Source organism: Peromyscus leucopus, chromosome 8b, assembly GCF_004664715.2.
Source record: "Peromyscus leucopus breed LL Stock chromosome 8b, UCI_PerLeu_2.1, whole genome shotgun sequence".
NCBI lineage: Eukaryota > Metazoa > Chordata > Mammalia > Rodentia > Cricetidae > Peromyscus > Peromyscus leucopus.
This window is the reverse complement of record NC_051086.1, coordinates 63,677,993-63,693,967: the sequence shown is the minus strand read 5'-3', so window position 1 is coordinate 63,693,967 and position 15,975 is coordinate 63,677,993. Positions and strand designations below refer to the sequence as shown.

The 15,975-nt window shown below is 44.6% G+C and overlaps 1 protein-coding gene across 4 annotated transcripts in view; it reads right to left on the bottom strand.

Moving 5' to 3' along the window:
• Positions 1–14,837: 14,837 nt before the first annotated feature.
• The window catches only part of Adap2 (ArfGAP with dual PH domains 2), a 28,505-nt gene continuing 27,367 nt past the window's right edge, over positions 14,838–15,975 (bottom strand). For all 4 annotated transcript variants that reach the window (XM_028866950.2, XM_037200671.1, XM_028866949.2 and 1 more), the window contains one exon: positions 14,838–15,476. In XM_028866950.2, the coding sequence (XP_028722783.1) occupies positions 15,442–15,476 (35 nt within the window). In that variant the 3' untranslated portion in view covers positions 14,838–15,441. The remainder of the gene's footprint in view (positions 15,477–15,975) is intronic.

Here is a 15,975-nt window from a genome sequence, read left to right as displayed (position 1 = left end):
TTACCACTTTAACTAAAAACAGCCTGTCAAATCAAATTCATCTGCTGTTCAATTAAAATGGTGTGGGTGGGCTGGAGATGTGATGTAGTTGGTAGAGTGTGTTAGTTATTTGGCGGCGCTCTTACCCTGCAAGGAAATGTCACGAAACACAACAGAATACACTAACAAGAGTTTTATTAAGATAAGAGAAAAGGACAGGGTGCTCAGGCCTGTTAAAGAGACACGTGCGTGGAGAAGAAGAAGGAAGCCGGGAATATGACACTGGCTTATAAAGGCTGGGTAGCGCATGCGTACACAGGTGTATGTGGCTACTCACACGTGCACATAGATCACATGGTTGCGTTGCATGCTCTTGCGCAACCACGCAAAGCCACGGGGTCCTGGTCACGCGAGATGCCTTGGCCGGGAAATGGCTATTTTGACCTGGAACTGGCTAGGCGGAAGTGTCTAGGTCTGCCCGACATGCCCAACCATGGGGGCGTGTTGTGAATCTATCAGAGTGCTTACTTTCTTTGGGCACGTGGTTCCCTGCCTCCTCAGGAATGTTGTTTTATCTCTCACTTTGATATGTGAAAACCTCTTTTGTTCTCAAAGTGCTCTGGAGAACCACTAGGCCTCCTCAAGGCCACGGGATGGTCTGAGCTTCCTTAGCACTGGAAACAAAGCTAGGTCTCCCGCCAGCTTGTCTCCTCAGCTCAGCAGGGCAGTTAGTAACTTAGTAGGTTCAGGAGGTCTGGGGAGCTGAACTGTTTACCAATTGGTTTGGGCACGCAAGGATTTCATAGCAGAAGACAGCTGAAATATTAAAGGCTTTGTAACACCAAACATTCATAATAAATGGCTGGCTTGCCTTTGACAGACCCTTGGCAGGTCAAAGTTCAGCTTTAATACACAGCTGAATCTCTATGATATATTCTTGCAGCCTGCAAGACAAATTCACTGTCAGGCTTGCACAATAAACACTTTATTTATCTGCTGAGCATCTCACGAGTCCGGTTTGATTCTTTTTCTCCTCCCTGCTCCCCATTGTCCTGGAACTCACTCTGTAAACCAGAGAAATGCCTGGCTCTGCCTCCTGAGTGCTGGAATTAAAGGTGTGTGCCACCAACGCCTCGCCCTATTTTATTCTTTGAGAGTTCTTATATAATCCCAGGCTGACCTTCAACTGACTGTGTAGCTAAGGATGACCTTGAATTTCTGAACTTCTTCCCTCTACCTGAGTACAGAGATCACAGGCCTGTGGCTCCAGGCATACCGAGGACAGTCCTCTATTTGCATTTAGTGTTCCATCTGAAAATCTCAAAGAACCTTATCAGAGATATCAGTGGGTGGTCTTGCCCCAAGGAATGGCCAGTAGCCCTACCATAAGTCAAATTTATGTGTCTTTGGCCATAGCTCCAGTTCGAAAAGCTTTTCCAGATGTTTACATAATTTGTGATACCTCAGTAAAAACCCCCACTCTATCGCCTACAAAGAGAAGCTTAAACCAGGATTCCTAAGTGTAGATAAGAACTTTGACCCCTTTTCCCCAGGTGGCTGTATCTGCTACAGGGACTTTGGAAAACAGTCAGGATACTAGACCAAAAGACTAAAAAGGGAGGCGGGTTAAAATAAATTATATGGTCTGTGCCTTTAAGAACTAGCCTCACAAAGAAAGGGGAGCACTCCTTCCAACCTCCCTGCTGTGAGTGAGAGATTTAGAAGAACCTCCCTGGAGACTTGTAAACTTAGAAAACACCTTACTTTTGCATTCTGTACCTAAAGTCTCCAGTAGCGGCTTTGGGGATGTGATCTAGGCACAAGACCCTCAATCTATTGTCTCAAAAAGGGGGCCTTAGACAAAGATATCTCAATATAGATAGACCCAGGCCAGTTTCAAGTCCCCAGAAATGATGGCGCCAGCCCCAGGAACAAAAGAACAGAGTCAGGATGTCTGATGGTAACCAATTAACCAAGAGATGCCCCTCTCCAGAGATAACATGACCTGACCCCAGAGAGAAGTTGTAAAACTCCTGACAAGGCAAACAGACAAGCTAGAATAAGATAAAGTCTAGGCCTGGGAAAAACTGGACCAATCAAGGATGGACCCGTACTAACCCCCTCCCCTCTAAGAAATTTTATGGGTTTTGCCTATAAAAACTAACTTCCCCAAGAAAGAGGGACTCCTCCCTGCCTCACTGTATTGGGTGTAGGAATGAGTCCCTGTCTAGACTTGTATCTGCAGAATAAACCTTGCTGTTGCATTCTGGACATCCAAGGTCTTCGGTGGTCTCTTTGGGGGGTCACAATCTGGGCATAACAAATTCACTATATGGATGATATGTTATTGGCTGCTAAAGATAAAAAACTTGTTTTTGATGCCTTTTCTAAATTACAAGAGATTCTTAGCTTGGCTAATTTGCAAATAGCCCCAGAAAAGGTACAGGTATCCTTTCCCTATCATTTTTTAGGTCATGAATTGTTACACACACAGGCATACGTCCACAAAAGATTACTCTGCGTATGGATGAGCTATGCACACTTAATGATTTCCAAACCTTTCTGGGAGATATTCAATGGCTTCGGCCCACTTTAAAGATTCTAACAGGTATGCCGGGCGGTGGTGGCGCACGCCTTTAATCCCAGCACTTGGGAGGCAGAGGCAGGCGGATCTCTGTGAGTTTGAGGCCAGCCTGGGCTACCAAGTGAGTTCCAGGAAAGGCGCAAAGCTACACAGAGAAACCCTGTCTCGAAAAAAACAAAAACAAAACAAACAAACAAAAAAAAAAAGAATGTGTCACTCAGACACCTTGGAGATTAAGAATAACCCTGAAGGTCACTGACCTCCATTTGTTAACAGTAGCATGCCAGCTAAGCCTTTTCACATTTTGTAACCCTCTTCAAGCTGGTGTAGTACCCTACTTTTCAGGAGTGGCTCTGTGCAACATCTCTTGGCCTCCTGAAATTCATCTAGCCTCTTTTGAAGATACCTTAAAATTTGTGAGCATGAATGTCGCCATTATGAGACCATTAGTTCTGCTCCTTGTTTGTTTTCTGTTTTTCTTTATGGTTCTCAGTTTTTCTTTTGCAGAGCTGCCAGCTTAAGTCAGGCTGGGATCAAGAAAAATGGGCCTTGGTGGTTTGTGTTCCTGGAGCTGTGTCCATGCCAGTGGACCGTAGCAGTTAGACACAGATGATGCTCACGTGCTCCAGAAGAGAATCTGACATCGCTGTTGCCGTTGTTGCTGTCATAGCGGTGGTGGCCACTGCTGCTACTGTTTCTGGGATTGCCATTTCATAATTGGTTACTACAGCTAGCACAATGGAGACCCTGGCAGCAAAAGTAGCTACCATAGTTAATTAATCTTCCATTTTATTGGGCATGATAAATTTAATTCAACAGTTATATATATTTGAATTGGCTTTGTAAGCTGTAAAATTTAAAACTCAAGTTCCATTTGCCTTTGTGATACCATCGACTCCAATTTGCATAAGGCTCTAAGAAAGGGAATGGCTCAGTTGCCTTTAGCCTCCTGGCTATGGGTGGGTTAGGACTTCTGTTTGTCTTTTCTTTGTCGCACAGATTGCAAGCCCAGTGCCACTTTGAGATCTTTGGCAACAGTTTACTCTAGAGCTCACGTGGTTGAGCCTGTATGATAATGAGTATTCAGAGATGGGTAATGCCTGGGGGGCGCTCACCAACCTAAGACAGAGCACTTGTGTGGCCTGGGCAGGTGTCTCCATGACAGGTAAGGTGACCTGCTGACATCCCAGAAGCTCATTTTTTAGTAAAAAGGGGGGACCTGTAGGGCCCTGGTCTCCTCCCATATTGAGTAAAGCCCTTGCCTGCTTGCACTCCCTATGATAATTCCCTGCCGGTATCCACCCTTCTGAATGCTTAAGGGAAGTTCCTTGTTTGTGTATCCTGCATATTGGGTGTTAACAGCTTAGATGCAAGAATGTAGAAGGTTCTGTAGCGAACTTCTGCCCTCTGGGGTTCTCCCATTGTGCTGTAAGCCTGTATTTAAGGTTTCCTCCCTCTTTCAATAAATGGCATTCGGCATTCTGCTGAGGCAAATGGACCCACTGTCTTTTGTCTCTGTTTTTTGATCCACAGCCCCTCTCTCAGACATGGTGAGCAGGTGGTGGTAGCTCAGGCGTCATCGCTACAAACAACAACAAAAACAAACAAACAAAAAAAGATAGAGAGGTAGCCTCAGAGACCAAGACAGAGATCCAGACAGAGGTCAGGAGCCAAGCTAGACCAGAGCATGGTGCTTTTATCTCACTGGGATTTCCTGTCAGTCCTAGTCTGCCCTCTGAGGGCCACACCCACCTAGAAGACCCCTCTCCCTTGCAAGGAGCTGTACTACTGCTTATTTACTGCCCTTTCGGGCGGTGAGTTCCTTGACCATGGCAGCTGTGACTTTACTGATTTCCCCATCCCAGAATTTAGCCACATAGACCCCCCCCCCAAGGAGCGCACAGTGGTGGGAAAGGCAGATGCATGCTCTGCGGTGGATGGTTCTCAACCTTCTTAACACCCATTAACACAGTTCCTCATGTTGGGGTGACCCCTAACCATAAGATTATTTTCATTGCTACTTCATAACTGTAATTTTGGTGCTATTATAAATCGTAATGAGGGCTGGAGAGATGGCTCAGAGGTTAAGAGCACTGGCTGCTCTTCCAGAGGTCCTGAGTTCAATTCCCAGCAACCACATGGTGGCTCACAACCATCTGTAGTGAGATCTGGTGCCCTCTTCTGGCCTGAAGTCATACATGCTGTATACATAATAAATAAATAAATAAAAATCTTTAAAAAAATAAAAAATAAATAAATCGTAATGAAAATATCAGAGATGCAGGTTGGCAGTGGGGTCGCAGGACCACAGGTTGAGAACCACCCCTCTACCAATCACTGCAGCAGATACAGCCAAAGAATTTTAGTAGCTAGAGAGGGCTCACCTCCCCAGGGAGCTTCATTCTGGGGAGAAACATTCAGAATTTGTATTGCTGCTTCTTTGGGGAATTCAAAGAAAGTCCAGTAAATTCAGAGAATCTCACCAGACATGAAGGCACATGTCTGTAATCCCAGCAATCAGGAGGCGAACAGGCAGATCTCTGTATGGTTGAGGCCAGCCTGTTCTTCACAGTGAATTCAAGAATACAAGAACAGGCAGGGCTACATAGAGAGGCCTTGCCTAAAAAAAAAAAAAAAAAAAAAAAAAAAAAGCAAAAATAAGGCCAGCCTGGGCTATATAAGATACTATCATTTAGAATATATATACATATATATATATATAAATGATATATTTTTTTTAATTCATTATGTATACAGTGTTCTGCTTGCAGGCCAGAAGAGGGCACCAGATCTCATTACAGATGGTTGTGAGCCACCATGTGGTTGCTGGGAATTGAACTCAGGACCTCTGGAAGAGCAGCCAGTGCTCTTAACCTCTGAGCCATCTCTCCAGGCCCATAAATGATATTATACATATATAAATGATTATATATATATATGATTTTATATATATATATATATATATATATATATATATATATATATAATCTTTTAAAGACCAGCTCAGTCTGTTGGAGAGACGGGAGAACATCCAGTACACTTCTCCATTCTCCTTGAAAGGAGAAGAAACAAGAAGCCACCGAACGTGGGCATCTGTTCGTATTTCAGCCACATAGGAAATTTCTTTCAGTTCTCTTTTCCTAGCTTTGGACCTATGAGCATTTTCTTTCATCAACTTGAATTATTTTCCTCATCCCTTTCCTTTGATTAACCCCTGCACAATTTGGAAGTTTTCAACTTTAACGTCACTGTCTAGAGAGGAAGGAGGAAGGATTCCCTCTCCCCCTCCCCTGCAGCTGGATGGTTGCCACCCACCGCTTCACGGCAGCCTGAGCACTTCGCCGCTTACTGCCCCCTGCAGGCTGCAATATGCAACAGCAGGGACCACCCGCTGGCACCTGCCTGGTAGCCCAGCACCTGGGAAGTGATCAAATACATGTAATTTACATCGAGTTTCACCAATCAGTGCAGCTTCCTCTTTTTCTTTTCTTTTCTTTCTTTTTAAGGTTAAACTTATTTTTTTTATTTATTTATTTATTTATTTATTTATTTATTTATTTTATTTTTTTTTTGGTTTTTCAAGACAGGGTTTCTCTGTGTAGCTTTGCGCCTTTCCTGGAACTCACAGAGATCCGCCTGGCTCTGCCTCCCTAGTGCTGGGATTAAAGGCGTGCGCCACCACTGCCCGGCCTAAACTTAATTTTTAAACATGTGTGCACCTGTGTGTGCCCATAGAAGCCAGAGAGGATAGATCCCCCTGGAGCTGAAGTCACAGGTACTTACTGTTATGCCCAGATTGTGACCCCCCAAAGAGACCACCGAAGACCTTGGATGTCCAGAATGCATCAGCAAGGTTTATTCTGTAGATACAAGTCTAGACAGGGAACTCATTCCTACACCCAATACAGTGAGGCAGGGAGGAGTTGCTCTTTCTTTCTTTCTTTCTTTTTTTTTTTTTTTAAGATTTATTTATTTATTACATATACAGTGTTCTGTCTGCATGAGTCTGTGCAGGCCAGAAGAGGGTGCCAGATCTCATTACAGATGGTTGTGAGCCACCATATGGGTGCTGGGAATTGAACTCAGGACCTCTGGAAGAACAGCCAGTGTTCTTAACCTCTGAGCCATTTCTCCAGCCCAGAGTTGCTCTTTCTTTGTGTGGCTAGCTTTTAATAGGTGAAATCCACAAGCCCTTCAGGGGAATTGGGGGGGGGGGTGTTTGCACGGGTGCAACTCGGATTGGTTTACTTTTATCTCTGTTCTCTTTTAATTGGGTGAGGGTATGTAACCTTTGAATTTACTGGTTGGTGGTTACAATTATCACTTTGGGGGCTGTCCAGTACAAGTCCCAGGCTTTGTCCTTGAGCCACCATGGGGGCTGGCTGGCCAAGCACTTACTGACTGTGGGGGCTGGCTCAGTGGTCCAGGCTCTGTCCTTGACTCATGCACATAACTCTAAGTTGGTGAGGGGTCCCAGACAGTAAACATCTGGCTGAACTTTGAGCAGTCAGAGTACGTGCGGAAAGGGAGCTACTGCAAGGACTATGTCTTTTGTTCATGGCCCTCCCAGAAACTGCTTGCTCAAGTCTCAGGAAACTGAAATTGAGGCCTGATCTCTGAGAGAAGACTGAGCAGCCTGTTATGGAGTCTGCTTGGTCCTTTCATTCCCCGCTTGAGTTGTATATCATCTTCAATCTTGGAGATGTTGCTTTTTGGTAAAAGACTTTATCACCAGAGTAGTAGATCATATTGGAGACTAATTGGACCAGAACATAAGGCGTTTTCCATTATCAATGGCATAGTGAGCTTCCCCTTATTCAGTTTTTGCCATCTGCAAGTGTGTCATGAGTTCAGGAGTGGATATTGGAATTCTAGCATCCTCAGTTTAGTGGTACCCAGATAGGAATCATTTAGTTAAGACATCAGAGATATAAAAGCCAACAGTAATTAGCAGAAGCACAAGGGCCAAAAGCCCTGTGATGGCTGACAGAGTTCCTTATCCTAAAGGAACTCGGAAATGATAAAGTTATTACTTTATCTCAGGTTCCCTATGACAAAAAATTCCCTTTTGATCTACCGTTCCAGTGGGGAAAACAAGGACGATGTTTTCTCTTCTGTAATTCTTCCTGCTGACATTGGGACGTTGTTGTCAGGGCCCTGGAAAGCCAGAATGTTAGTCAAAAACAAGAGGGAACGTTTTATTGACCAGCTGAAGAGATGGTATGTATATCGGCTGAATTGGTCCATATCAGCTTTCAGCAAGTTCAGGGCTCACAGTCATTTGCAGTAGGTTGTCACCAGCAAATGATGCTTGGATGTATCTGTCAGCCAAGTGGAAGCCTGTTGAGACAGATAAAAACTAGGAACAGGGGTTAAAACTTATGAACTTATTTGGAACTTTTAGACCCATAGTCTCAGTAACTGTAGTATTATAAATTTGCCCTGAAATCCATAATGTCTTTTCTATCTAGAAAAGAGAGCCAAGTATAGATTGGACTGAAATTTCTTTGGCCCAATGAAAAGCATCTATAAGTCTATATTCAGGACCTGTTTATCTTTTTTTTTTTTTTTTTTTTGTTTTGTTTTTCGAGACAGGGTTTCTCTGTGTAGCTTTGCGCCTTTCCTGGAACTCACTTGGTAGCCCAGGCTGGCCTCGAACTCACAGAGATCCGCCTGGCTCTGCCTCCCAAGTGCTGGGATTAAAGGCGTGAGCCACCACCGCCCGGCTTCTGTTTATCTTTTTTAAAGAGACTTATTAGCTTTAATTAGTTAATCCATTGATCAATCAATTACTAAGCTGACAAAGCCATAGCTAGTCCAGTCATCAATGTCATCAAAGATCTGAGAAGGATAAATTGTACCTGAGTGCAGACTTCCAAATCTATTTAAAAACAACAGAGACTATCCATTACCCAGACCGCCATCATCCCAGGCTCCAGTAGTCTTCATAGCGTTGGCAGGACAGGTGTCAGGACAGCATCAGTTTTGGCTGCTGGGCCCATAACGTGAAATTCTCCCTGTGGAGGAGCAACTTGGTAAAGACTGACCTTATCTTGTCAGTGTCTCATTTGTCCATTCTGGGCTGGATCCCTGGCAGCAGGTGTTGAGTCGGGGCATCTTGCCCAGTGGTCGGTGTCGTCCGCAATTCAGGTGGTGTCTTCTTGTCATTCCATATCTTCTTTGGAGACCTTGGGAGTCGTTGCTAGGAGCTGGGGAGCTGGGAGTCTCTCTTTCCGATAGTAAGTTTTTAATCAAATAATTTAAATGCCATATTCATCAGATCTTTGACAGGTTTGAGGACCATTATCTATTAAAGGTATCTGACCCAAACAAATCTAGGCCTAATCTTGAAAATATCTCTAAGTTTGGTAACAATAACCAGGCTAATTTGTTCTCCTATAGATATATTAGTCAAATATACCTCTCAGGTTTTTTTTTATTTAAATAGAACAGTTTATGCTTTAAACTAGTATCTGGATAGCCGATGACTAGTATTAACTTGTGTTCCTTAACACAGAAAGACATGCATGCAAACTCACACATTCAAAACCAAACATACATATGGCCACATTTTCATTCATACCTGCAGAGCAGACAGACATTTTTAAAACTATGACCCTTTGGAGTCTCCATGTAACAGCAGAATAGCAAGAGAAAGAAATCTGAAACATGTTTCATTTTTTTATATACCTCAAGTCATTTTTTAATCATTATTTAAGCCTTTTTATCCTCAGACCTTTATAACTTGCTTTTACATAATCCAATAACTTGCATTTTACATATTTTCCTTCTTTCTAAAACATGTTTTATATTTCTATATCTAAAACCTTTATATCTTGTCCCCTAAACCTTATAACTTACTTAAACTTTAAAGTTAGACTTTAAAGTTTCATTATTTTTTTACCTCAAACTATTTATTCATCTCTAAAATATCACATACTCAAACCCTCATGACATGCTTAAGTCTTTAAATTTTTACATCTTAAACTGCTTCCTCAAATCAAAAAATCATTTATTTAAACTTTTATCTTAACCAACAATAATTTGTACCCAATTCTCTTAAATGATGGCAAGTATTTGTAACTCATTAAACTCAAATGACCAAAACCCATGTAAATTTTTATTTTTCCTGTGGAAACAAAAGCATAATTTTCCCAGTATCTTGGACTGGTAATTTAACATTTCTTTTTTAAGCAATATCAGGACAGAGAAGGGTTAACAAGAGAAGTTGGTGGCTGGCAGAAGAGACCTTGAAGTTATCACAGTAAAGGAAGGGAGGGGGAGCAGTGAGCATAGAGTGTGTCCTTGGTTGCCAGTGTTCCTGAAAAAAAAAAAGTTTTTGTTAACTCCTCTGACTAAAGTCAGATTCTCTGTTCAGTGTTCACACAGTTTTGTCAATTGCAGGCAGTCCCCATTGCCCTGTCCAGAGCTCTCATTTTAGCCTGCCTGTACCGAGAACACGCACCCCACCCTGTGAGAGCAGCCAGTTGGCTGCAGTCCTGATAGCAAGAGAGCTAGGGAGGGAGGGAGGTGGCCCTCGCTGTGCCTCTCTCTCCTTCTCTCCAGGAAAATGAGGGAGGTGAGTAGCAGAAAAGATAACATTTACACAGACAATCCAAGTACCGGCACATCAGCACTGAGATGATGATGGCCTCATTCACAGCTAGCAAGCCCCTCAATTGTGGCTCGCACATCCCTCCAGTGCGCTAGGCAAAGGTCTAGTGGAGAAGAAGGGGACTGTCCCATAGCGTCCATCACAGTCAAGTCAACAATGAGAACAGTTAACACACTACACACAAGACCAAGGGCACACGAAAAAACTTTGCCCCAAAGAGACAACCAACAAAGCTCCAAGAACAATGACAGCCTGATGTGCTCTGGGGGGAGTGACCCTCCAGGCTCAATCACACCAAAGACAATCCAGAATCGAGGATCTCTGTCCTTGATCAGACATCAGGGGGCTTCCACATCCCTGTCAGTCAGACATGCACCTTTTTTCTTGGAAGAGAAACAGGGTGTAAAGTAACAATGACCACAATAAAACATACAAAAAAAAACCCCACAAAATGGCTCTGACAATTTCCCGGGACAAAATACAAAGTGGCACTTCCTCCCACCATGGGGGAAGGTACCCAAAGATGCTCCTCTCCTGAGCACTCCCTGGAGGAGACTCCTAAAACCAAATGGTCACCTCTGAGGTGGCCCCAAATGGCTCGGGACTATGGGGTCCCTTGCCCAAATCAGGGAATGAGATGTCTCTCTTTCCCTCCCAGGATCACTGTCCAGACACATCTGTCCCAGTGAGAGCCTGCAAAGTACAAATTGAGCCTGCAAAGTACAAATCCTGCAAAGTACAAATCAGTTGACCGGCGCAAAATGTAACGAGACAAGACAGAGACAGAGACAAGACAGAGAGCGCTCTTACCGGTAGATGTCAATAAACCTCTGGACCCTTGAGGGTCCCGGTGGGGTCTCTGGGGTTCCCGGTCAGGGAACCAAATGTTATGCCCAGATTGTGACACCCCCCCCCCAAAAGAGACCACCGAAGACCTTGGATGTCCAGAATGCATCAGCAAGGTTTATTCTGTAGATACAAGTCTAGACAGGGAACTCATTCCTACACCCAATACAGTGAGGCAGGGAGGAGTTGCTCTTTCTTTGTGTGGCTAGCTATTTAAAGGCAAAAACCACAAGCCCTTCAGGGGAGTTGGGGAGGGGGAGGTGTTTGTACGGGTGCAACTCGGACTGGTTTACTTTTATCTCTGTTCTCTTTTAATTGGGTGAGGGTATGTAACCTTTGAATTTACTGGTTGGTGGTTACAATTATCACTTTGGGGGCTGTCCGGCACAAGTCCCAGGCTTTGTCCTTGAGCCACCATGGGGGCTGGCTGGCCAAGCACTTACTGACTGTGGGGGCTGGCTCAGTGGTCCAGGCTCTGTCCTTGACTCATGCACATAACTCTAAGTTGGTGAGGGGTCCCAGACAGTAAACATCTGGCTGAACTTTGAGCAGTCAGAGTACGTGCGGAAAGGGAGCTACTGCAAGGACTATGTCTTTTGTTCATGGCCCTCCCAGAAACTGCTTGCTCAAGTCTCAGGAAACTGAAATTGAGGCCTGATCTCTGAGAGAAGACTGAGCAGCCTGTTATGGAGTCTGCTTGGTCCTTTCACTTACTTCCGAGCTAGCTGATGTGATTGCTGGGAATTCAAATCCTCCGAAAAAGCAGAAAGGGATCTTAACTACTGAGCCATCCAACCTCCCTGACTTCCTCATTTTAAATATAAAAACAGTGAAATGACTTTTCTTGTGGTCTCAAGTTAAAGGCAGAACTGGACCCAGAAAACTCAGCCTTCCAAAGCACCGAGGTAATGAAGGCGGCATCATTTTCTTATTGTCTTGAGTTTCTATTTCTTCTCAAATGTGCACAAAAATGGAATTCTCTGAGGAACTTTTGTTTTGTTTTGTTTTTTGAGACAGAGTTCCTCTGTGTAGCTTTGGAGCGTGTCCTGGAACTCACTCTGTGGCCCAGGCTGGCCTCAAACTCACAGAGATCCACCTGCCTCTGCCTCTCTGAGGAACTTTTTAAAAACTTTTTTTTATCCAGGCAGTCCTTTAATCCCAGCACTCAGGGGGTTAGCCTGTTCCAGGACTACTATGATTTATTGTTATATGCGGGGAGGGGGTGGGGGGAATGGACCCGAGGGTATCCTGCGCGTGCAAGGAAACATGCTGGCATGCTTGGCAGACGCAGTGATGCCAAGGGGAGGGATCAGAATATTAACGAGGACAGCCAAGGCTACACAGAGGAACCCTGTATCAAAAAAAAAAAAAAAAAAAAATTTAAGCTTGGCAGTGGTAACCAGAAAACCTACCCTATTTTCTTCCTTTTAAAATTTTTTATTTTTTGCCAGGTGGTGATGGCAAACTTCTTTAATTCCAGCACTCGGGAAGCAGAGGCAGGAGGGATCTCTGTGAATGTGGGGGCAGCCTGGTCTACAGGGCGAGTTCCAGAATAGCCAGGGCTACACAGAGAAGCCCTGTCTCGAACAACCAAAAGTAAAAAACTTTTTTTTAAAGATTTAGTTTTGCTGTATGTGTATGTTTGATCCACATGTATGTAAAGGTAACTTGTGCATGCAGTGCCTGTGGAGGCCAGAAGAGGGCGCTGGATCACGTGGAACTGGAGCTAGCATTGTGAACCTCCATGTGGGCGCTGGAAGCTAGAGTCCTCTGTGGGCAAATGCTCTTAACACGGAGCTGTCTCTGCAGCCCTTTTGGGAAAAAAATTAAAAACTATTATTTTATTTAAGTGCTAATGATTGAAGTATGCTAAGCCTAGTGGGGGAGGGCGGGAAGCCTAAAACTACAAGGAGAAATTCCCCCACTTTAACAACCAGACCCTGACTGTTTGGAGCCTGGCCCCAATGACTTGCGATTCCTCATACAGACTTTCAGAGCTTAGCTCTAATGGCCCAGGAAGAGCCAGTCTCAAGAAGACCAACGGGCGGGCACTGGAAATGTACTAGCTAGCAAGATGGTGAGATGTCAGTTCTATGTACACAGATATCCATACAACAACCAGCGCAGGAGATGAGTAACTCCCCTTAATTGTTATGCAGGAACGCCCTTTCCGTGGGAGCAGGGGAGTGCTCTCTGAGATGTCTCCAAGTCTCTGTCCCTTGCAGCATTTTATTTAATATTTTTTCTATCTGTTCTGGTTTGGTAAATACTTTTACCCCAGTACCTCCCTTTGGTCGCCTCTGTTCCTGGCAAACACAAGCACACATTCTCCCACTGAGCTTTGCCTCCAGCCCCTCCCAGGAACACTGAGACAGTATCTGGCAAGGTGGCCAGGAGTGTTCTCATACTCTCTGGCTTAGGTGGTCCTGCCAAACCCCCTGAGTACTTGAGTCTGCAGATGTACCCACCATGCCCCGTGGGCTCCAGGGATATTGGATTCTTGGATTCTTGAAGGAAAACCGTTGTCTTTGAGGAGTGAAGACTGGGTGTTTATCAACTTTTTAATATGAAAACTCAAATCTATATAAAATGTTCACAGGTAGGAAAATAAATGCCCATCTACATTTCATCTAGATTCATCAGTGGTGTGCTCTGTGTATAGAGATATAGATATGCACAGGTGTGCATTCTATTTGTGTACATGTCTACATATAGTGATTTTTTTTTAGCTGAACCATTTAAAAATTGGCCACAGTCATCATTTAGAGTTTACTTCAGCACGTTGTCCCCTAAGAACAGGAACACTCTGCCGGGCGGTGGTGGCGCACGCCTTTAATCCCAGCACTCGGGAGGCAGAGCCAGGCGGATCTCTGTGAGTTCGAGGCCAGCCTGGGCTACCAAGTGAGTTCCAGGAAAGGCGCAAAGCTACACAGAGAAACCCTGTCTCGAAAAACCAAAAAAAAAGAAAAAAAAAAAAAAAAAAAAAAGAACAGGAACACTCTATACAACACATCTTGTCACAATTTTACAATACTGTTAGCTAATATGCATTCAGGTCCTAATTTTTCCAAAATCAATTATGTCCTTTACAGTGGCTTCTTTTTTTTATTTTATGTGTATTGGTGTGAGGGTGTCAGATCCCCTGGAACTGGAATTACAGTTGTGAGTTAACATGTGGGTGCTGGGAATTAAACCCAGGTCCTCTGGAAGAGCAGCCAATGCTTTAACTGCTGAGCCATCTCTCCAGCCCCAAAGCTTCTCTTTTTTATTTATTTTTATGTCTGCATGTTTGTCTGTGTGAGGGTGTCAGATCTTGGAATTACAGATAGTTGTGAGCTGCCATGTGGGTGCTGAGATTTGAACTCAGGTCCTCTGGAAAAACAATCAGTGCTCCCAACTGCTGAGCCATCTCTCCAGACCTCCAGCCCCCTTTTAAAATCCAGGTTCCAGTCAAGAGTCCCAAACTGCATTTGGTTGCCATGACTTGCTATTGGTTTTTGGTTTTTGTTTGCTCTTCTTTGAATCAGGGTCTCATGTAGCCCAGGTTAGCCTTGAGCTCTTTATGCATAACAGCAGAACCTCTGACCTTCCTGCCTCTACTTCCCTGATGCTAAAATTATAGTACCACTACCCCTGTCTTTGGTCTGTCTGTCTGTGTCTCCCCCTCAGCTCAGTTTTTTTTTAAGCAAATTCTCTCTATATAGCCCTGGCTGTCCTAGAACTTGATATGTAGACCAGGCTGCCCTTGAACGCACAGAGATCCACCTTCCTCTGCCTGCTGAGTGCATGGACCTAAAGGCGTGCATCACCATGTCCAGCCAATTTTATCTTTTAATATTGATATTTGAAGAGTCCAGGATAGTTTTATAGTAACATGCAAGTGATATTTGAATGATTATTTCTGCATAGTTAGGTTCAGATTAAACTTTTACATTTTTTTTCTGCTTGCACAATCTTGATGCCGAGGGTCCTTTTTACCTCCTCTCTGTAGTTTTTATTGCTGTTTGTTTGCTTGCTTTTGTTTTTGTTTTTTTGAGACAAGGTCTTGCTATGTAACTCAGGCTGGACTTGAACTCCCTGTATGGTCTAGGCTGGCACTGAACTCAAGGCACTCCTGCCTCTTGACAGGCATGCATCCCCGCACCCATCTCTCGGTGCAGATATGAGAAAGCCTTCAACACTTCTAAGCTTGGAGAGCTAAATTCTTCCTCGTACCAGCTCCCCGCGGCTAGGACATGTTTGCTGGAAGGATCCTGGGAGCCAGAAGATAAACCACACCCTTGGTCTTGACAGAGTTCACTGACAGGGCCAGCTGCTGGCCTTGGGGCTTCCTTCTGGACAACCAGGGCAGAGGCGAACGCTTCTCCAGGATTCCAGGGGCTCAGTGGCCAGCCAGCTCTTTGGAGACGGAGACGGGTCACCTGAGGCCACAGCCACTCTCTGCTGGCGCCGCTGTAAGGGAAACAAGAGGACTGGGGAAGGTGGCCATGCTAGTGCCGTCCTGCTGGAAGAAAGGAATAGCCAAGGGGACGCACGTGAGGTGACAGAGGGAGCCAGCACAGCGCTGAAAGCAAAAGGACACTTTAAATGAGAGTAAAATGAAGAAAAAAAACCAGACCGAAGGAGATCGCCAGGAGACAGACACATAGGTAAAAGGGGAGAGGAAAGCAGGGCGGAGACACAGAAGTTCTGGTGCACAGAGAACAGAGGGCAGCAACCGGAACGCGTCATCCATGATCTCCTGAGTCTTGGGCTTTGGGAACTGGACAGTGTAGACAGTTGTGGGGTAGGGGTTTAGTTGGTTTTGGTTTTTGTTTTTTTTTGACAGGGTCTCACTGTGTAGCCCCAGCTGTCCTGGAAATCACTCTGTAGACCAGGTTGGCTTCTACCTCACAGAGTTCTACCTGCCTCTGCCTCCGAAGTGCTGGGATTAAAGGTGATAGAGCTCCCA